Consider the following 22,649-nt stretch of genomic DNA (forward strand, 5'->3'; position numbering starts at 1 on the left):
TTTCGCAGTGGCTATCAGGAGGCTCAAAGCCACATCTGTGAAGCCTTCATAGCAAGTTTGTAAATCCACATGCAGATTTATATGTGGTCCTGGTCCCATTTGCTGTACGCACTCTTATTTTTCTATCTTCTTTTGTTATCTTTTTATTTATGCTCTCATACTGCCTTGCATATGTCTTTCTAAGACACCTTAGTAAATATCCTTGCTGGAATTAAATAAAATAAATAGCCTGTCTGGAATTTCTGGCCTGCAGAGAAAAAGAATGCCTTTTCCAATGCCATGCTCTGTCTCCAGAGCAATAAGCCACCCTTAGGTTACCTGCCTTCCAGTATCCAAAGCTCTTTGGGAGTGATGTTTATGTGACTGGGGGCAGTGCAGTGGGTGAGATGTTATTTCCTCCCGATTAGGTGGTTAGGTGGTGGCGGAGGGGGTGTTCCAGAAAGAGTGAAGGTGAAAGGCAGACAGAACGGTAAAACCTTACAGAACGTGTTTTCCCTGCTCTGCCCATGACCCGTGGTTACCGGGGAGGGGAATTAGCTACCCAGGTCAACCCGAGCAGCTGCGGCCGGGGAGGGCAACCAGACAGGATGCTTGTGGTGCCAGGGAGGCATTAGCACAAGAGAAATCAGGTACTCGGGTTTTATTGGAGAGGTGAGGACAGCCCCTGAATCCAGGAACAGAACCTGCTTCTATAGGGCAGTCGGGGAGGGGAGGGCTCCACCCAGACTTGTGTTTGCCCTGCTCTGTGTATTCAGCCAGCAGGCTGCGGACGAGGAAGCAAAGGGCAGGGAGCCACCGGGCCCAGTTGACAGCCTGGCACTGGGCAGCACCAGCTGGAGACACAGCGCTCCAAGTAAAAGCAGCTCCAGGTGACACCAGAGGACAGAAGACACTCCCACCAGGGGCTCAGCAGGTAAGTGCTTCCAGATCCTTTAAGCGTGGCTGGAGGGTTTGTTGTTTGTGGCAGGCAGTGAAATGTAGAAGCCAGGGCTCAGAGAGGGTTGCGCTTGACCCCGGCTCTGCCGCTGAGTCACTGCGTGGCGTTGGGTATGTGAGAGCCTCAGTTTCACCATCTGTGAAATGGACCCAAAGATAGCCTTACCTGAAAGGATACAAAGATTAAATGGCAATGTGGGCAGTGTCAAGTTCAAAGCAACAGAAACAGCTCCTATTTGCATGGAACAATGGAGCGTCATTTCAAGTGTAAACCTTGGGGGAAAGTCAGCAGGTGGAAGGGTATTCTGTGTGATTTGGGGACCACCATCAGGACAAGAATCCCCCATAGTAAAGCCAACTTTGAGTCTGTGTCTAGGGCCATTGTCTAAGGAAGTAAAGGAGACAGGGAGAAGGACTCCCCGAGTGCCTTTTGTGAATCCTGCTGTTCACATAAATTGTCCTAGTTAACATTCAAGACTGCCCCTTGAGGTAGGTGCTGATTCAAATCCCAGCAGCACAACTGCAGAAATTTGCATTGCCCTCAGAAGTTTTCCTGCTTTGAAGAGTCATGGTGACGAGAGGGTGGGACCAGTCTCAGTCCCACCTTGGGCTGCCTGGTTGCTCTGGGGCAGGTGACTTCACTCTCTGGGCTTCAGTTTCCTCAACTATAAAATGGGCATTATCATAGTACCGAGATCAGAGTGACAGCCATGAGAGCTGAGGAGACCAACGCATGGGAACACCTGTGCGCTTGACACATTAGCTGTTATTTTTGTTGTTGTTATATCATCATCGCCGTCTGATAATTAGGAAAATGAGGTTGGAGGAGGGCATGGGTAGGAACTCCTTCTAGAGCTCACAGAAAGGAAGTTGTGAAACTGGGATCCGATCAGGGCCAGAACTTCAGTGAGAGGAGTGAGGCACTCACCCTGGGTGCAAAATTTAAGAGACACCAAAAAACTCAGTTTTCGAGATAAATTATATTTTAAGGCAATGGTTTAAAAATTTAAGATCAATGCCAAAACTCCACTGTGAACAAAGTAGCAACATATTTAGTAAAGATAGGATCAGTCCCAGTACTAACTTTGTTTTTTTTAAATATTGTGATAAAATATATCGTCTATCTTGATGGCTTAGTTTTCTGGTGCCCCTTAAATTTTACACCAGGGGGCACCTGGCCCCATCCTCATGGCACTCTGAGCCGATTGCACTGCCCTAGATGCCTAGGCTGTATAGATCCTTCCTCTCTCCCTAAATAAAAGGCAAGCGAGGGCTGTGCTAATGTAGTTTTCAATTTAAGGGGTCCCAAATCATGGTGGGTGTTTTTTCCAAAGGGTTCTGAAACTTGGGAAGGGTTGTCTTTTTAGGAAAAAGGCATGTGCTTCAGGAGAGTAATGGGCCTGGAAAAGCCCATCCTGGCTTGTTCCCAGGGATGGGATGCACAGGGAGAGGGTTGGAAAAGACCTGGGAGGGCTGCTCTCGGCTCCCACAGGCCTGCCCGAGCTGCTGGCGGGTTAAACATTTGTGGAGCGTCACCATGTCAGCAGCTTCTTTTGCTGCCCAGACCTGGGCCTGGACGTGGTTAAGGATCTGAGTGCCTGAGTCACGTGGAACCAGGTTCAACCTTAGCTCTGCCTCTCCAGAGCTTTCTTTCTGATCAGGATTACTTTACTCTCCTTTATCCATTTAATCAGCAAAGGTGAATTGAGGGCTCGCTCTGTGCAAGCAGGAAAAGCAAGGTGCCTGCCCTCATGGAGCGTATATTCTAGGGATGAAGGGCTTGCGTCACTAAGGCTCAGTTTCTTTATCTGTGTAATGGGGGAATAATGTGGGCTGCTGAAAGAGAAAATAGAGATAATGTAAATAAAGTGCCTGGCCCCAGGCACCTTGGAGGCAAAATTCAGGGAGGCACTCACTCTTAGGTGCCCATCTGCACCTACCCAACCTTGAGGGGGAAGCCTCCTTGCATTTTGCACCCGGATGCCTCTCCTGTCCCACCCTACTCCTGGCCCTGCCCAGCCCATGGTAAGCCTGCAGTTAATGTTACCTGCTATCTTTATTAGCTTAAAAATGGTTGATGCAACGCTCAGAATAAGATACTGAGCTCTGACCCTTCTAGGAACAACAAGGCGTAAATGGATGCAAACACAATGGAGTGTTCCAATAGCAGGACATCAGTTACGAAGGGTTCCTAAAACACTCAGCACCATTTTGATAAAGAAGCTCCTTCCCCTGGGCCCACATGGGCCCATGCCAGGGCGCAGGGCACAGGACTTGGGGAGCACAGAGACGGATGGATTTCAGTCCTCATGTGCTCCCTCGTGCAGGTGGCAGCCTGCACCACTGCACACTGCAGCCCATGTTCCCAGCACGGTGCTGGGGACCGTGGGGAGATGCAGGACTATGGGACCTGGCAGAGCAGGTCTGTTCTCCTTACTCATCTTGACCCTGCCTTTGGAGTTGGGGGGCAGAGGGCTTCTGCTGGTGCGCCAGCCTGGCCATGTTGACACCGCCCTCAATGGGTGGTGAGAAGGGCCACAGTTGGCCTGCATGCCATTGCATTGATCCAAGGTGTTTCTGTTTACTTGGTGACTAATTCTGTCGCCATTCCACCATTCGAGGACCTCCTCCTTTCATTTAACAGTCATTTAGCTGCCGGCTGGTAAGGCAGCTGCAGGGCAGGTTGTACCATATTTGGTGTTTGATCTGTTCCCAGGAGGACGGCATACTGTTAAGCTGTAACTAAAATGAGGAGATGCTGGCGGTGGTGGGAGGGCTAGGAGGGGATAAAAGTGAAGGTGTCTAAGAGAACAAACTTGCAACGAGTCATAAATAAGCCATAGAGATCTAGTACACAGTATAATGAGTATAGAAAATAATATTGCTTTACAATTGTGTAATGTGATAAATATCACTACATCGGCAGTTACCTTGCAATATATAAATGTATCAAAATAACGTGTTGCACCTTAAACTTACACAATGTTACACATCAAATTTATTCAATTAAAAATCTTTAAAATTAATTAATTGATTAAATGAAGCCACATGAACACAAATCACTGGAGTAAATGAGGGATTCAAAGGAAACTTCCAGAATGGCCAATTTACTTGTGGATCAGACCACAGAGCTAATGGGATCATAACATTAATATGAGAAATAAATAGTAAAAACTAACATTTTCTCATCTGACTACTGCCAAGCCCTCGGGCTAAATCTTTCCAAAGATTATTGATGACTTCTCAATTTTTTATTCCTCACTTTAGATCTGGCTACATTCCTTGACTAGTTATGATTTTAATTTCTCACTGCAAAAACACATATGCAATAAATATTTAATATTCTATGTTGTATTAATAAATAAAATATAGCATAAGTTATATGGCAGAGGAGACAGTAAAGGTAAGAAAGTTAAGAGTTTGAACTCTGGAACGAGGCTGCCAAGGGTTAAGTCCTGATGTTTCTTCTTACTAGCTGATCATCTGTATTGGTCAGCTCAGGCTGCATAACAAAAATACCATAGACTGGGTGGCTTAAACAACACATATTTATTTTCTTACAATTCTGGAGGCTGGGAAGTCCAAGGTCAAGATCCTAACCAATTCTGATTTTGGTGAAAGTTTTCTTCCTGGCTTGCAGTCCTCACACCTCTGCCCTCTTGCTGTGTCCTCACGTGGGAGAGAGAGAGCAAGCTCTTAGGTGTCTCCTCTTATAAGGACGCTAATCCTAGAGGATTAGGGCCCCACGCTTATAACTTCCTCTAATCTATCTCTAAATACAGTCACATTGGGCTAGGGTTTCCACATGTGAATCTGGAGGGGGATGTAATTCAGTTCATAGCATGATCTTAGGCAAGAAATTTAGGGTCCCTGGGCTTAGGTTCTGTATCTGTAAAATGGGGACCAAAAGAATATCTGCCTCATGAAGTTCTTAGGAGGATATAATACGAAAAGCATAAAAAAAATTAATACAGAAAAGTTAATACAGAGAGTTAATACAGAAAAGCATTCAGAGCAATACCCAGCATAGAGAAGGCACTGTAGAAATAGTAGGTGTTATTGTTTCTAAAGTATGGCACACTTTATTTACCATTTATAATAATAGCTAATCTTTATTCCTCAACTCTGGTCTCTACCCACTGAATGCCAGTAGCAGCCTCCCATCTTGAGTCATGACCATTAAAAATGTCTCCAGACATTTCCAAATGTCCCTTGGGGGGGCCCCAGTTTGAGAAACACTGCTCTTGAATCATTGTGAGAAACAGAAGCATATTTCTAAAGAGAACTTTTTTTTTTTTTTTCAGTGGTACGCGGGCCTCTCACTGTTGTGGCCTCTCCCGTTGTGGAGCACAGGCTCCAGACGTGCAGGCTCAGCGGCCATGGCTCATGGACCCAGCCGCTCCGCGGCCTCTGGGATCTTCCCAGACCAGGGCACGAACCTGTGTCCCCTGCATTGGCAGGCGGACTCTCAACCACTACACCACCAGGGAAGCCCCTAAGGAGAACATTTTAATATAATAATGTAACTCATCAAGAAATATGACAAGATCTGAAATATAAAATGTAAATATATAGTCCTGGATAAGTGGGACCAAATGCACCAGACATTATATAATTTAATATACTAGCTCTGTGCCTGCTACGTGCCTACCTCATTTAACCTTTCCCACACACTACTGTGATGTATAAAGATTGTTGGGTAAGTGTCACAACCTTCCTGTGCCTCAGTTTCTCAAAAAAAATGAGAAAATATCGAAAAAGACAAAAATGTTAATTCAAAAAGATACATGCCCTCCAATGTTCATAGCAGCATTATTTACAATTGCCAAGGCATGGAAGCAACCTAAGTGTCCATCAACAGATGAATAGATAAAGAAGTTGTGATACACACACACACACACACACACACACACATATTTATATACAATGGAATACTACTCAGTCATAAAAAAGAATGAAATTTTGCCATTTATAGCAACATGGATGGACTTGGAGAACATTTTGCTAAGTGAAATAAATCAGACAGAGAAAGACAAATACTGTATGATATCACTTATAAGTGGAATCTAAAAAATACAACAAACTAGTGACTAAAACAAAAAAACAAGCAGACTCACACAGATAGAGAACAAATGGATTGTTACCAGTAGGGAGAGGGAACGGGGGAGGGGCAATATAGTGGTGAGGGGAAACGGTTATTATGGGATTATATGAAACCATGTGTGTGAAACTTTTGAAAATTGTAAAGCACTGTAGAATTTAAAGACTCTTTCATTCAATTAAAAAAAAGAAAATTGAGAAAATAGCATCTAACCCAGAGAGCGGTTGCAAAAGGGCCAAGGGAAGTCAATACACACAAATCAGAAGTGCTCGGGGGCTTCCCTGGTGGCGCAGTGGTTGAGAGTCCGCCTGCCGATGCAGGGGACACGGGTTCGTGCCCCGGTCCGGGAAGATCCCACATGCCGCGGAGCGGCTGGGCCCCTGAGCCATGGCCGCTGAGTCTGCGCGTCCGGAGCCTGTGCTCCGCACCGGGAGAGGCCACAGCAGTGAGAGGCCCGCGTACCGCAAAAAAAAAAAGAAGTGCTCGGCACATAGGAGACACTCAGAACATGCTTATTGTTGTCACCATTACGAATACTGTCATTTTCCACAAGAAAAATGCATTGAAAGGGCCCAGTGCTTGGCCCAAAGCCTCACAATCGTGGGGTTTACAGAGGCATGTGTCACTCCAGAGCTCTTTTTCATGAGGGGGAAGAGGGGGTGCCCAGAAACGGAGGAGAGTGATGGCTCCCCGCTCAGGCTGCCCTTCTACCCTCCTCCCGCGGGGCACGTGCCCCTCACTTCTCAACAACCAATCAGGAGGTGAGGCTGTCCAGGAGCAAATGTGCCCTGCACCCCTATTCTCAGGGAAGGAAAGCCGGAGACCCAGGAGGTTTCTTTTGATTTTCGGGCTGACAAAACAGAGGGCTCAGAAAGGAGTGCGGGACTTCCCTGGTGGTCCAGTGGTTAAGACTCCATACTTCCATTGCAGGGGGTGCAGGTTCCATCCCTGGTCGGGGAACTAAGATCCCACATGCCACATGGGCGGTGCAGCCAATAAAAAAAAAAAAGAAGTGCTTTGAAAGGGTTGTGAATATTTTCAAATGCCCAGGCTGATTGTGATTTGTGGGACCTGAAAGCCAATGCGCTTCCTCCATCTGAGAATCCCGAGCTGGTTCTGGGTACCAGGGTAGTCGGCATCTGGAAGGGTCCCTGGCCTGGGGGATGCTCACTTCCCCAGAATATCCAGAACAGCACCTCTTGGCCTCAGCTCTCATGGAAGTCACCCAGAGATCTTGAAAATATTCCGATGCTGGGGCCCCACCCCGGGGAGTCTGATGGAATGGGTCTGGCTGGGGCCCGGGCCCGGGCATTTAAATCTCCAACGGTGATTCTAATGTGTAACCCAGTTTGAAGACTGGCCTCAAGGACACAGTCGGGAAGCGGAGAAGTAAAGGGACTTTCTCATCTGAATGAGCCCCGTCCAAAGACTTACCCCATGTTCTCCAAATGCTGGGCCCTCAAACATGAGTCCAATTTCAAAAACAAACCCCTCTGCCATATGGAGGCTTGTGTTTAATGTCAGATGAGGTCATAAGAACAAAACAACTCACACCATCAGTTCATCAAAGAAGGGGCACTTTGACATCACCTTCAAACTTTTTTTTTTTTTTCAAAATAAAACCTAGCTCTTTCAAAGAATATGTTTTTCTTGATGAAAAAACTTGTCATCTAATTTATGTTTCTCCTTTGTTGGAGACTGGAGAAAACTTCATCACAGACAGGAATTGTCATCTGGACCACCTGGAGCCTCGGTTTTACCATCTGCTAAATGGGGATAAAAAGGGTCCTTGCCTCACAGAGTCCCCGACCTGGCTTCCAGGGTGATCAGCTTATCCTGGTTTGCTCAGGACTTTCCTAGCTTTAACAGGAAAGTCCTGCATCCCAGAATGCCCTCATTCCCGGGACAACCTGGTTGCTGTTCCCCATCACGGTGTTTCCCCTTATGTGCCTGATCGTGAGAATCACCTGTGTGCATTTGCTAAAAATACAGATCCAGGGCCCCAACCTGACTTTTTGGTGAGACGATCATGGGAATCAGAAGTGCTGCAAAGTTCTTTAGTTGATCATATCAGACAACTGGGGGAAAATGACTGAAAATCTCAGTGATGATCATGGTGATACTTCTAATCCTGAAGAACACCTTCAGGGTACTCACTGCGTGCCAGACCCTGTTCGGGGCACCTTCCACGTATTAACGCCTTAACTCCCATGAAACTCTTAAGTGTGTGCCCTTACTATCCCCATTTTACAGAAGAGGAAACTGAGGCCCAGTGAGGCTCAGTCACTGGCTCAGGGTCACTCCTTCAGTATGTAGCCGAGCAGGGATTCTCAACTTGGTGGTTTGTCTCCAGAGCCCACATTTTTATCCTGCTGCAGTGCTCTCCGCCTAGAATTCTTAGCACTGGGTTGGCACGTCATAAGGCAGATGTGATCATCATTATTGTCTTATTAGTTGTACTATCTTTGGGGCTAGAGGACTTGCCACTGTCTTGCCAACTTTTATCGGAAGGTTTAACTGCGAAATGTAAAACCGTTTCCTTTGACCTCCCCAGACATTTTGACCTTGCCCTGGAGGCTGAATATGTTCATTTCTGCCGATACTGACATTGACCAATAGGTGGCAGTAACTGTTTTTGTCTCGTGGAAATCAGGCTCCTCGCAGAATTTGAAGGAAGGGCAGGAGCAATTTCACAACACATATGTTGTAACTGCTGGTGGAAAGCAATGTTATCTGAGTCCAAGTTGTCCCCGCAAAAGACGTGCAAATGGATTTTCCTTTTCTGAGTCCATTTGGCCTTGAATCTGCCAAGAGGCTCCTTAAAAGTGCAATGATTGGGGTGATGGAACCCGAACTCGAACCCGAACTCTGTGGGTTGAAAAAATTTCTCTCCTGCTTGCACACATGACATCTCTCCCAGTCCAAAGATTTTTTCATAACCTCAAATATTTTTATTGAAGGTAGCCCCCAAATTGGACTAAATTTAGATTGAATAACAGGAACTTTGAAAGTTTGTAAATCTTTTGGTAAACAATTTTTAATTTTATAAAACCTGGATGATGGAGATGTCATCTAGTGTGTGTCCATTTTTGCAAGTGGCCTTGGTCGAGGAATTTAACCTACAAAGCTCAGTTTTCTCATCTGTAAAACTGGAATGATGATGCCACTGCCTTGTTGATTTGCTATAAGGAATGAATTCATTTACAGCAAGTAAAGCTCTTAGAACAGTTTCTCAGCACATCGTAAGCACTCACCAAATTTGTTGTTGTTATTATTATTATTACTATCTTATCATTACTATGGTTAGAGTGTTGTTGTCATTATTTTTATACACAGTGGGTTCAAATCCTGGTCAGTCTCAATTTGGGCAACACTTAACTTCCCAGCTGCTTCAATCTCCTTATTTGCAAAATGGGTATATATGTTACCCAGGGTGATCTTGAGCAGAAGTGATAAACTTTGTAGAAAGGGCCAGACAGTAAATATCTTAAGCTTTGCAGGCCATATGGTCTCTGTTGCAACTACTCAACTCTGCCTCAGTACGTGAAAGCAGACGTACGTAGATAATACATAAATGAATGGGCATGGACGTCTTCCAATAAAATTTTATTTATGGATACCAAAATTTGAATTTCATATAATTTTAATGTGTCACAATCTATGATTCTTCTGATTTTTTCTCCAACCACTTATAAATGTAAAACCCATTCTTAGCTCACTGGCCATACTAAAACAGGCGGCAGGCTGGATTTGTCCCCCAGCTGTCATTTCCTGACCCTGGCCTTGAATATTCAATATTATATTCATAAAGTCCCATTTATAGATGAAGTGATGGCCTATTGTAAGTATGTATATCTTGGATTTTATAAATAGAAAATATTGCAACATAACTAGTGTCCTGTATGTTTTAGCACTGCTCAGCCTGATTACATGTTGTAGTTAGTAAACATATATAATCCCCAGATTCTGATATCTACCAGGTTCCCCCAAGAAAGCCCTTTTCTGGCCTCCCCAATTTCTGATTACTTGAGTCTATTACCAGGGCATAAAAACTCATACCATGGGCCAGAGGCCCATGGGAATCCTTGGAGATGCACTGGCTGCTTTCAGCCAGAAAGCAAAAGCCCTGGCTGTTATTCTGGGAGCCATCAGGGCAGATGAGCCAGCAGCCAGGTCTTTGGAGACGCACGCTACGCTGGAATCGTTTGTGTGCGTGGAAAAGCTTTTAGGTAGTAAGGAAGCTTGGAGTGGCTGAAAGAGTCCCACTTCTGGAACCAGACATACTCTGGGTCAAATCCTCACTCGGCCATTTTCTGGATGTGTCCTGGGTGAGTTTGGGAGACTCAATTCCCTCCTTTACAAGGGGAGGTAATAATATGTGGGACATATTATTACCTCCCCTTGTAAAGTTATATGTGGAACATTCCAGTGGTTGGGAGCACAGGCAGCCGGTGTTTGAATCTAGCCATCTTTTTTTTTTCATCTTTATTGGAGTATAATTGTTTTACAAAGTCTCTACCATCTTTAACAGGCTGACCTTTGGAAAGTAATTTACCTCCTTGTGACTCAGCTTCCTCTCAGCTAGAGGGACACGATGGCAACGCCTCTTTCACACGGGTGTGTAGGGCTACATGAGACGGTACAGGAAACGCTCTTGGAAAACAGTGCTTGGAACTGAGAACATGCTAAATTATTGTTAACTATTACCATTATTGTTCTAACAAGGCTCTTGAGAGGTTTAGTGATAATGTGGGTAAGTGTCTAGTTCAGCGCCTGCCTGCCGGGTGAGGGGTTGTTATGAATGATTATTCCCTCCACTCAACTAATAAGTAATAATTTAGCACCTGATCAATGCAAATGCAGTGTTGAGAATAGGAGATACAACAGTGGGTAAAGACAGACAGTCCCTGCCTTCGTGGTGCTTACAGTTTATTGGGGAAGGCAGACAGAAGTTAAATGCTCTGTTTTGCCCTCCAAATCTAGATCAATTGTTACTTCATTCTAGAACCATCCTATTCAGTGCTGCCACCTCTTGCCCTCTGCTGTGGCCCCCCTCTTGTTACGTTACAAATTTCCTTTTTATTCATAGCACTGAATCCTATGTGTTTTGATAACGCATTAACATATATATTGCTTCTTAAGAGCCACACATTATTCTAACCGCTTAACAAGCATTAACTCATTGTGTCCTCGTAGCAGTCCTGTAAGGCACAGAGAGGCTAATCAACTCATCCAAGGACACACAGCAGTGAGGGGCAGGGAGAGGGTTCAAGCCCAGGTTGTCTTGCTCCCGGTCTGTGCTCATAACCACTGCATCATGCTGCCTTGAACTATCGAAAACGGCCTGATTTGTGGATTTATTGTCTATTTGTTTATTGTCTGTCCACCCAACAGATTTCAGCTCCATGAAGTCGGGGGCCTCATCCATTTAATTCACAGCTGTAACTCTAGTGTGTGGCACAGCGTAAGGTACAGAGCTGGCACTCACTATATATTTGTTGAATCAATAAATGAATGAAAATATAGCCAAATAAACACACAATTACACGTAGTGCTAAATGCTGTGAAAAAAAAAAAGCCAGTCCTATGAGAAGTTTTAACAGGACTAAATTTAGTTTGAGGGTCAGAGAATACTACAAATTATAAGTATTATTTTAACTGTCCTCATTCTAAAATCTCCTTGATATAATAGTTGTGACTGGCTAAGAAAGAAGAAAATGTTATCTACACGGAATATCCTTTTTGAGATGATAATATTCTCCCAGCAATGAAATGTAATTGAAAACTGGGGCTGCATTTGACTTTAATTCTGTTGAATTTATGAGCCCAAAATCTCCCCTCATTCCCCAAAATAGACACAAGCAATTGGTCTACCTGGGGCTTGTGATAATATACCCACAATACCTTGGCAGTTTCTGCACCTTAGTTTTATAGGCAGGAGTGAGACTTCTGCTGGCCTTGGGTTTTCATTTTTCTCTGTGTCTCTCTTTTTCTCTGTTGCAGGAACAATGGGTAACCAAATGAGTGTCCCCCAAAGAGTCGAGGACCAAGAGAACGACTCGGAAGCGGACACTCACAAGGTGGTGTAGTTATGGTCACTGGGTCATTAGCTACTAGTTGGGAGAGTCTGGGGTAACGGCAGAATAAACAGCCTGCCCAGGGCTCATCACAGAGGCGTGGTTGATGCTGCTTTTCCCAGGGGTTGTTCGGTTGTATTCAAACCTCCAGAACCCATCAAGGAGCTTGTTAAGAGTGCAGGCCCTTAGGCCCCGCTCAAGGCCTGCTGAGTCAGAAATTGCAGGGCTGGGAGCCTATGAAACCTGTCTCCATGGTGATTGGTTCCCCTGGGGCCAATCTGATCTCTGTTCCCAGGTGGGTTTAGACCAGGGGTTCTCAGCTGTGGGTGATTTTGCCTCCCCACCAGGGGACACTTGGCAGTGTTTGGAGATGTTTCTTGGTTGTCACAACTCGGGTAGTGCTACTGGCATCTAGTGGGTAGAGCCAGGGATGCTACTAGACACCCTGCAATGCACAGGACGGCCCCACAGCAGAGAATGATCCAGCCCGAAGTATCAGCAGTGCTGAGGATGAGAAACCCAGTTTTTGATCAGCAGTTTGCAGCCGTGGCTGGACATTAGAATCATCTGGGAAACTTAAACATAAATCGTGAGGCTGGAATTGTACCCTAGACCAATGAAATCAGAATCTGTGTGTGGGAACCAGGGCGGCACCTGGATTTTCAAGGCTCCTCCCCTGTTGCGTGTTCAGCCAGCGTGTAGCACTTCTTGTTTGTGAATCTCTCCTTTAGAAGATTGCTCTGGAGGGCTGAGGCCAGGGACACCCAAATGCTTCTCCTTAGACCTTAGATCTACAAGCAGGCAGCAGAGAAGCTAAATGTCCACCACCAGTGCTTCTGCAATCAACTCAGTTTAAGATCTAGAGCCCAGTTAGACATGGAGATCATTGTAGGAGGAGGTAATACCTACGAACTGATATTGATCACAGCATAGAGGGAATTCCTGCTCAGAACAGAAGGCTGCAGTCAGAGAAGATTCTCACACCTGACCACGTATTAGAATCCCTGGGAAATGGTGAAAACGCCCGATGCCCAGCACCACCTGAGACCAACTAAAACACAACCTCCGGGTAGGGGCCCTGCCATCAGTAGTTTCCTAAGATCCCCAAATGATTCCGAGTCTGGGAGCCTGTGGCCTCCAGGACCAGGCAGTGACAAAAATGAGCAAAGCAGGAGGGTGAAGCCCGTTTGCAGACAGCTGGTTCTGACCAACTTCACCCTCAGCACGTTCCCAGAGATTTATTTTTCATGTGAAGCTGGAAAATGGTGTTAATGCAACCTCCTGATTTTTTAAATATTGGCAACTGATTCCAAAATACTTAAAAAAAAAATACAAAACTTCTGTGAGCCAAGTAAATCAATTTGCACACCAAGTGTTACCCCAGGGATGCCTGTTATGACCTCAGACCCAAATGATCTCATGAGTTTGATATTTCAATTTTATGATTTCTTGGTGGGGTTAATGATAAATTCAGGAACGCAGGCTTCTTTTATTTTTATTTATTTATTTTTGGCCACACCATGTGGCTTGGGGGATCTTAATTCCCCGACCAGGGATTGAACCTGGGCCCCGGCAGTGAAAGCACCGAATCCTAACCACTGGACTGCCAGGGAACTCCCAACACAGGTTTCTTTTAAGCAAAACTGTTACAAAAATATAAAGAAAAGAAACATCTTCCACATCTCCCCAGTAGTTTCCCATCATCAGGAGGTGAGTATTTAGTCTTTTAGGTTTTTTTTCTCTCTTCACTTATTAACATATATTATACTACTAATAGTATTGGCAAAATAAGACACGATATGCAAAGTACTTAGCATATAATCAATATTCAGTTAATGCCAACTATTAGAGGTATAATTTATTTTATTACTAAAATGACATTATGTAACATACATTCTTTTTTGCAACCTTTTTTCCTTTCCATGTGAGTGTATGTGTATATGTGCGTGTGTATATATATGTACATCTGTGCATACATATATATGTATAATCTTTTTAAATGTCTACAGTAAATAACAGAAGAGAAAAAAATTCAGGGTGGTGGTCTAAAATCGGAGGGGGGTTGTAACAGTGCAGGGGAAGGAGTGGACACGGAGCAGAAAAATAGCAACAACGAACTTCCTGTATTTGACGAGAGACGCCTGTGCTTGTGTGCAGGACCCTGGAGTGTGGTTAACCTCACAGCATGTCACGTTCTTGTCCCCTCCCTGGTCAGACCAGCACCCCAGTTTGCCTGTGTGTCCCATCTGTACGAGCGTGTCTGTCCTGCTCGTGCTTGTGGGGCTCATTGAAAGGAGGTAGAGACCATTCAAAGCTCTTAGCAACACAGGAGTCCAGTCCTTGCAGCGGGTTATAGAGTTTCTCTGAGGCGTGATAGAAAACGGGGTAGTTCCTAGAAATGCAGACTTGAATTTTGTGAGGCACCCTTGTGGCCTTGAGTTTTTCCGACTTTCCCCAAAGACTCAGCTAATACTGCCACATGTTCTGTTCCAGGTGGCATGTGGCGACAAGTGTAGTCAAAATGGGATGCCGGCGATGGTATCCACCCACTCTGTTCAACTCTACCATGAAGGTCAGTGTCACGTGGGGACTGCTCCTCCTGGGGGTTGGGGGGATGGTGAAGGGTCTGCTGATCCCTGTTGATGGTGAAACAAGGTGGAAGAGTTGAAGCCACAGACTCACGTGGAAGACACTTGTATTAGTTCCTGGGGCTGCAAACACAGTGTCACGAATCAGGTGGCTTAAGCAACAGAAATGTATTGTCTCACTGTGTTGGGGCCAGAAGTTGGAAATCAAGGTGTGGGCAGGGTTGGTGCCTTCTGAGATTTTGCGGAAGAATCTGTTCCCCTGCCTGTGCCCTGGCTCCTGGTGGCCTCAAGCACTCCTTGGCTTCTACGTGGTGCTCTCCCTGTGTCTTCATAGCATCTTCCTTCTCCGCTCTGTGTCCAAACCTCCCCCTTTTATGAGGACGCAGCCCTGTGGGATTGGGCACACCCCCACTGGCCTCATCTTAACTTGGTCCTCTGTAAAGACCCTCTTTCCAAATGAGGTCATAGGAACTGGGGGCTAGGACTTCATCTTCTTGGCAATTCAACTCTTTTTTGTTGTTGTTAATTATTTATTTATTTTAATTTATTTTTGGCTGCATTGGGTCCTCGTTGCTGCACATGGGCTTTTCTCTAGTTGAGGCGAGTGGGGGCCACTCTTGGCAGTGGTGTGCAGTCCTCTCACCACGGCGGCCTCTCCCGTTGCAGAGCACGGGCTCTAGGCTCACGGGCCTCAGCAGTTGTGGCCTGTGGGCTCCAGAGCGCAGGCTCAGCAGTTGTGGCACACGGGCCCAGTTGCTTCATGGCATGTGGGATCCTCCCGGACCAGGGCTCGAACCCGTGTCTCCTGCATTGGCAGGCAGATTCTCAACCACTGCGCCACCAGGGAAGCCCCTCGGCAATTCAACTCTTAACAGTACTCATCTCTCTTGAGTATGTATGATGCCTGGAAGAGGCCAAGGCTTTACAGCAATGAGTTAAAAGCAATAGAGTAGAAACACTAAGAGTCTGGCCTCTTCAGAGTCCGACAGACCAAAGTGAAAATCCCTGTCCTGCAACTTACTAGCTGTGTGACCTGGAGCAAGTCGTTTGGCTTTCTAAGCCTCGGTTTTCTCATCTGTAAAGTGGGGATAAGAACACCTAGCTCACAGAATTGCTGAGAGGACTCAAGGAGATCATTCACCAAGCATTTTACATATTACCCAGCACTTAGGAATTCCAAAGAAACAAGTAAAATATAGAAGACAACAGAGGGCAGTATTAAAACTGGACAATGTAACTTACCTATTTGATTTCATTCTGGAGTATAAGGCTATACATTCAAAGCATCAAAAATGGCTGAGTCCTACTATGTGAGGAATATCTATAAATTATATGAGGCAGTATAGCCCAGTGGTTGAGGGTATGAACTCTGGAATCAGACTGCTGGTTTTGCCACCTACCAGCTGTGTGACCTTGAGCCAGTTAATTAACCTCTCTGAACCTCAGCCTCCTTGTCTGTGAAGTGGGATAGTAACAGTACCTACAACATAAGTATCAGATATAATACAAGTGTATCTTTCATTGCCTGGCACATAGTGAGTGCTATGTATGTATCAGCTATCATGATTATATGAGGCTTATGGTTGCTGTCCTCTACATGTAAGTTTCTGGGCTTCAGCTTCATTTCCTGAACAATGAGATGAATCATAGCATTGGTTCCAGAGGCTTTAGAATTTCCTAGTGTAAGAAAAATAACTGCTCTCTGTTTCCCCTCGCTATGCTCTGCTACCCACACCACATCTGACACCAGATGTGCGGGTTTTCCATACAAGTGATTCTGTGACACCAGCTGGGTGTCCCACAATTCAGTTCGGTTCTGACACCATCAACCCAGAGTTAGCAGCAGCTCCCACAGGTAAAGGGCTCACTCCCACAAGACTACCTCCCACTTCAGTTGCCAATGGCAAGTGGGGAGTCCCCAGGTTACCCACAACTTCTGTTCCTACTTGGCTACAAATCAGAGGTTCTCACGATCTCCTCCTCAGATTCAGTCATTTGCTAGAATTGCTCACAGAACACAGGAAAACAACGTACTTATTAGATTACCAGTTCATTATAAGAGGATGCAACTCAGCAATGGCCAGATGGAAGAGATGCATAGGGGAAGGTATGGGGGAGGGGATCCTGGGGGCAGTGGATGGGGCAGTGGACCTTCCATGCCCTCTCTGGACAAGCCACTCTCCCAGCACCTCCCCGTGGTCACCAACCCAGAAGCTCTCTGAACCCTGTTCTTTAGGGACATTTGTGGAGACTTTATTATGTAGGCATGCTTGATTAAATCATTGACCATTGATGGTGGAACTCAATATCCAGCTACTCTCCCCTCCCTGGAGATGGGGGGCGGTGAGGCTGAAAGTCCCAGCCCTCTAATCACATGACTTGTTCCCCTGGCAACCGGGGCCCCCATCCTTAGGGGCTTTTCCAAAGTCACCTCAATAACATAAACTCAGATGTGGTTAAAAGGGGCTGGCTTGTTATGAATGATAAAAGTCTTCTTCATGGCTCTTAAAGTTAAGTTTTAGGAGCTCTGTGCCAGGAACAGAGATGAAGGCCAAATATAGATTTATTTTTTAATTTATTTTTTGGCCACGCTGCACTGCTTGTGGGATCTTAGTTCCTCGACTAGGGATCAAACCCATGCCCCCTGCAGTGGAAGCATAGAGTCTTAACCACTGGACATCCAGGGGAGTCCTGTATTTCTTAATACATTATACCCCTAGGTTGCTTGTTAAAAACTTAGTTGCCCAGGTCCCAGCCCATAGCCTCTGTCTAGACTACCCTAAGGTTGAGGCCTGGGGATCTGAACTGTTGAAAGCTTTCTAGAAGATTCTGACGCATAGCCAGGATTGGCAACCACAGGATGAGATCATGTCACAAGTCTCTTCCTGCCTTTCAACCTTGTGAGTCAAGCTTCTACTTTGATGTGCACAAAATGGATTGTACTGACAGCAGCGGCCTTTGATGAGAACAGTGTAAAGTTGGCTGTTGAGATGCACAGACTTTGAAATGAGAATCATATTGTTTTTATAATTTGCAAACTGTAGGTGTTCTCAAAAAATTGAGAGGCACTGAGAATATAATATGCCCTACAGTAATGGTTTTCTTTATCATCATTTTATCTGTATTATTACTGTTGTTGTTTTTATGCCCCTATTTAATATGGGGCACAAGGGCAAGGAGTGTGTAGGAAGGGCATAGGAACAAACTTGAAAATTGAAAAAGTCTTTCTCTCTCTTTCTGTCTCTCTCTTTCTCTGCCCCTCCCTCCCTTTTTTTCTCCCTCCTTCCCTCCTTTCCTCCCTGCTCCCAACATTTATTTTTATAGAAGAGGCAGTCTTCCTGGAAAGAGGAAAATAAGTAACAGAAATATAGGGTAACAGTCTGGGACAGTGTATTGCTGTGTGGATACCTACACACAAGGGAAAAGAGAATCTGGTTTGAGTGAGTCGTAGGTTGGTTGCACGTAGCTCTCATACCCTGCAGCCTTGCATCAGCACCGGCTTGAGAATCTGTAAAGGGTTTAAGTTAATCCTCTGAAGTCAAAAACTCTGCCTACGTTCACTGACAACCCAGGTCTCTGCAACTCGCTTTGGAATGATTATCTCATTTAATGAGGAAGGCAGCTTATCATCCTCATGCTCTTTCCCCTAGGTTATTATAATTTTCGATGCAGTTTTTAAAGGGGTATGAAAGTGGGATTCTGGGTGACTTTTTTTGTCCTTTGGACAGAATTTTCTGACTGGGTCTTTTTTTTTTTTTTTTTTTTTTTTGCGGTACGCGGGCCTCTCACTGTTCTGGCCTCTCCCGTTGCGGAGCACAGGCTCCGGATGCGCAGGCTCAGCGGCCACGGCTCATGGGCCCAGGCGCTCCGCGGCATGTGGGATCTTCCCGGACCGGGCCACAAACCCGTGTCCCCTGCATCGGCAGGCGGACTCTCAACCACTGCGCCACCAGGGAAGCCCTGACTGGGTCTTTTGATGCACATTTGTGTTCATCTCTCTTGCTGTTTGCACATATGTATGCACATAGAGAAAAGTCACCAGAAAAATAGCTAAGTGGGATGCTGGGTGACTGTTTTCCTTCTTTCCATCTATACTTTTTCCTGTTATAATTAAAACTGTTCATTGCCATGCGGGAATGTTTTCTGTGAAGACTTATTGAGAAGCAGTGATGGCACAGTGGCTGAGCACACAGCCTAGGGAGTCAGGATCCTAAATTCAATTTGTGGCTCTGCTGTGTGACCTTAGGCAAGTTGCTCAGCCTCTCTGTTCTCACATCTGTAAAATGGGAATCATAATAGCAGTAGGCCAGAGCTTCGAAGATCACTGGGAAGCTTAAAGGAGTTGATAGACCTACAATATTTGGAAGAGTGCCTGGCACGTGGTCAACATGTGAGGAAAGTTTATTTTTCTGTGTTGCATTTAATGTTAATAAAGGCTGTCATTACAGTTTGAAGTTAACTGTATTAGCCCTGTCTAGCATAGCACTTAGAAATTTAAAATCTGACCTTAAAATTTGCTTTTCCTACATCCCTTATTCTTTTTCAATGTTTTACTTATTTGTCTTCCAGAGACACTGTGGGAGAGAGCAATCAGGCAAAACACCTCTTTTAAAGTGATTCATGAAGTTCCATTCTGTTTCTTCATAGAAATAAATTTATTTCGCACAGTATTTTTTCTTGGGAAGGGCAAGAGACCAGGGGATTGTGATATCAAACAAACATTAATTAGTACAGCTCATGTGAATGAGGGCTTTCTCTCCAAAGCTTAGCATTATAATTCATCTTCAATAACAGTATCTTAGAAAATCAAAATGTCTCATTTTTATTGCCACATTATATTTCTAGCTTAATTTGCCAATTTCAGATGCCATTTGAAAGTCGTGTGTCAGAGAAAGCTGGTAATGATGCCAAAGCCTCGCACAGCGTGATTTACCTGCAGTGCCACAGAGAGCAGCACATTGTCTTGCAACTTCGGGTTAGAGGCTAACATGTTTGCTCTACCAAAACGTGATTGTTTAAATTCATATATTCGGTTTCTCCCTTTCTTTTTCCAGTACATGTTGATTTGAATTCCAGAGTAGCTGGGGAAGTACTTCCAGCAGAGCAAAATGTCCATTGGTAGAGTGGTTGCATCAGTTAGGGCAGACACACACAGTCCTCAGCAAAAATAGGAATGAGCTACCACCAAATTCAGCACCGTGAGGGATCTCAAAACTATCCTGCCAAGAAAAGGAGGCCAGATGGCCACATCTGAATCTCCTGAACCTGTGACTATGTTACCTTGCTTGTCAAAAGCAGGTTTTGCAGAGGTAACTAAAAAATTAAGGATCTTGAGATGGGGAGCTGATCCTGGATTAGCCAGGCGGGCCTAGTGTAACCACAGGGTCCTTATAAGAGGCAGTGTTACCAGGTTGGTCGTACGGATCACCACTTAGGCCCTAGCCAGGCTGAAGCCCCCTGCCTTGGTGGGGAAGGTGCTTTTCCTGTTCGGATTCGCACAGCCAATGACGAAACTGACGCTGAGGCTGAAACAGCACAAGCTTTATTCCATGGCCAGAGAATGGAGAAGCGGGGACTTAGTTCGAAAATCAACTTCTCAACCCGCCTTGGTCTGAGACACCGTATATATAGGAGGGTCGAGGCAAAAGGGAGGGAATTGAATAAGAGAGGGAGAAATGTACATGACTTCTCTGAGAATAGGGGTGTGGTATGCTCAGTACTGGAACAACACCCCTTTTCAGTCCTTGTATGCCCTCCTCCGGCTGTTGCCATGGCAACTGTCAACAGTCACAGTGCTGGCGGGTGTCATTTAGCTGCTAATGTATTACAGTGAGCATATAATGAAGTTCACGGTCTGCTGGAGGTTGGGGCTTCTGCCATCTTGGCCCTTGCTGATTCGAACCAGTTCTGGTGGGCTCTTGTTTTTCTCTTCTGGTGGTCTCCTGTAAAATACGGATAACACTTCTCTGCAGCTTATACCCCCTCAAGCAAGGCGGAGGGTTAGAGCTCAAGACTAACAGCCTTGGTAACAGGAGGCAGGAGGGTCAGAGTCAGAGAAAGAGATGTAATGTTGGAGTGGATGTCACAGAGAGAGAGACTTCAAGATGCTCCATTGCTGGCCTTGAATATGGAGGAATGGGCCATGAGGCAAGGAATGTGGATTACCAAACCAAACTTGGGTCCACTTGCCCCATGCACAGCAAAGCCAATATACTGACACTGGATTGTGGTGAAGCAAAGTACAGTGTTCATTGCAAGGCACCCAGCATGGAGAATGGGCAGCTTAGGCTCAAAAGACTTGAACTCTCCCCTGGCTTTTGGGGAAGGGTTTTTAAAAGCAAGCTGAGGGAGAGGGTTGCAGGCTGCCTGATCAGCTCGTGGACGTTCTTCTGATTGGTTGGTGGTGAGGTAACTGGGAGGTATTTCAGAAATTTCAGTCATCAACCTTCTGGTTCTAACTGGTCTGGGGTCTCCGTGCTGGTGGTCCTCATGTAGTTAACTTCCTCCACCTGTGGGGTTTTTAGTATCTGCAAACCAACTCAAGGATATGGCTCAGGATATTATCTGTAGCCCTTGAAGAGGAACTAAAGGTCTGGACTTGTTTTGTGGCTAAACTGTAATTCTTTTGTCTTGCTTGACTGTTTTCCTTTGTTTCTGCATTTTCTCATTTCTGTGATTAAATTTGCTCTTGGGAACTTGGGGAAGGCCTAGGAGGCTAAAGGTTTTCTATAAACAAGAGGTGGGGGGCACAGAGGTCTGTCCCCTAGAAGGTCCTGTAGGGTCCTGCTCGATTTCAGAGCAAGGAAGCAGATTCTCCCCTCAAGCTTCCAGGAGTTGACCCATTTTTGATGTCTGACCTTCAGAACTGTAAGATATTTTGTGTTGTTTTAAGGCACAAAAATTATGGTAATTTTTTACAGCAGCAAAAGGAAACTGATATGAGCACACTGAAGCTTCCGAGGCTCACAGACCAGGTCCTGGCTCTGCCGCTCACTAGCTTTGTAACCTTGGCAAGAAATGTGTACTCTCAGAGACTCATCTCGAAAATGGGAAGAAGAATAATATTAACTGTGTAGGGTGGCTCCAAGAACAGTGGCTGGCACAGGGTAAATGTGACGAAATAAAAAGACAGGAAAATCTACAAGCAGAGTCCACTGTCATGAGTGGCCCTTATCATTGGCCTTTTTCCCCTGTTGCATCACCTGCCCAGACTTTCCCACCTGTGTATTTATGCCTAAAACCTCACCCGTTTTTAGGGAAATAAAAATGCCTCATTTTTCTCCTTCTTTGATTCCTTCTATCAAATTTATCACATTAGTTCCCCCTTTTAAAAAAATTGTTCAGTTCTCACTGCTGATGAATGGTGGAGACTAAGGCATGATTTATCTGCCAGAAAACGCCATTTTTCAGAAACAGAGGACCGTCTCTGTTTCACCTGGGTAAGAAGTTTCTAAAAAATTAATCTTTCCTTTTTTTGTTCCTAGTTGATTTTTTCTAAAAAGAATTGCCTGATTTTGCTTTTTTTAAAAGAAGAATTGGAATCATTTCACTGGATTGAAAATCCTTGAGTAAACAGTGCTCCTGCCGATGCTGTAACGTGATGAATGAGAGGAAAAGAATATGCCAATCATGATGCCTGGGCAAAGTGTGATGGGAGACCCGGTGCCAAAACTCATAGCTACCTGATAGAGAGAAAGACGTGGGACCAGCCTCACTGGTTGGGAAGGGAGCAAACACACGTGTCCTCTTAGCATCCTCTATCTCCCCACAATTGGCCGGCTTTTTTAATGTTTCACCCACTTGAGTAAAAATTGCTGAGAACAGAGTATTTCCTTTGTTGTTGCAATAATCCCAAAGTTAACACAGGCTCTGAGATACACAAAGGGCTTGGAAATGACTGATGAGCAAATGAACGGTGGCACATCAGACCAATGGCAGCAGAGCAAG

At 45.2% G+C, this 22,649-nt stretch overlaps 1 protein-coding gene across 1 annotated transcript in view; it reads left to right on the forward strand.

The window, feature by feature from the left end:
- BCAS1 (brain enriched myelin associated protein 1) overlaps positions 1 to 22,649 on the forward strand; it is a 158,556-nt gene that overhangs the window by 50,691 nt on the left and 85,216 nt on the right. Inside the window, exons 2-4 of the mRNA XM_060122907.1 lie at positions 12,041 to 12,117; positions 13,256 to 13,264; positions 14,626 to 14,686. Of these exons, the coding sequence (XP_059978890.1) occupies positions 12,046 to 12,117; positions 13,256 to 13,264; positions 14,626 to 14,686 (142 nt within the window). The 5' untranslated portion in view covers positions 12,041 to 12,045. The remainder of the gene's footprint in view (positions 1 to 12,040; positions 12,118 to 13,255; positions 13,265 to 14,625; positions 14,687 to 22,649) is intronic.

Source organism: Lagenorhynchus albirostris, chromosome 15, assembly GCF_949774975.1.
Source record: "Lagenorhynchus albirostris chromosome 15, mLagAlb1.1, whole genome shotgun sequence".
In the NCBI taxonomy this organism is placed as follows: Eukaryota; Metazoa; Chordata; class Mammalia; order Artiodactyla; family Delphinidae; genus Lagenorhynchus; species Lagenorhynchus albirostris.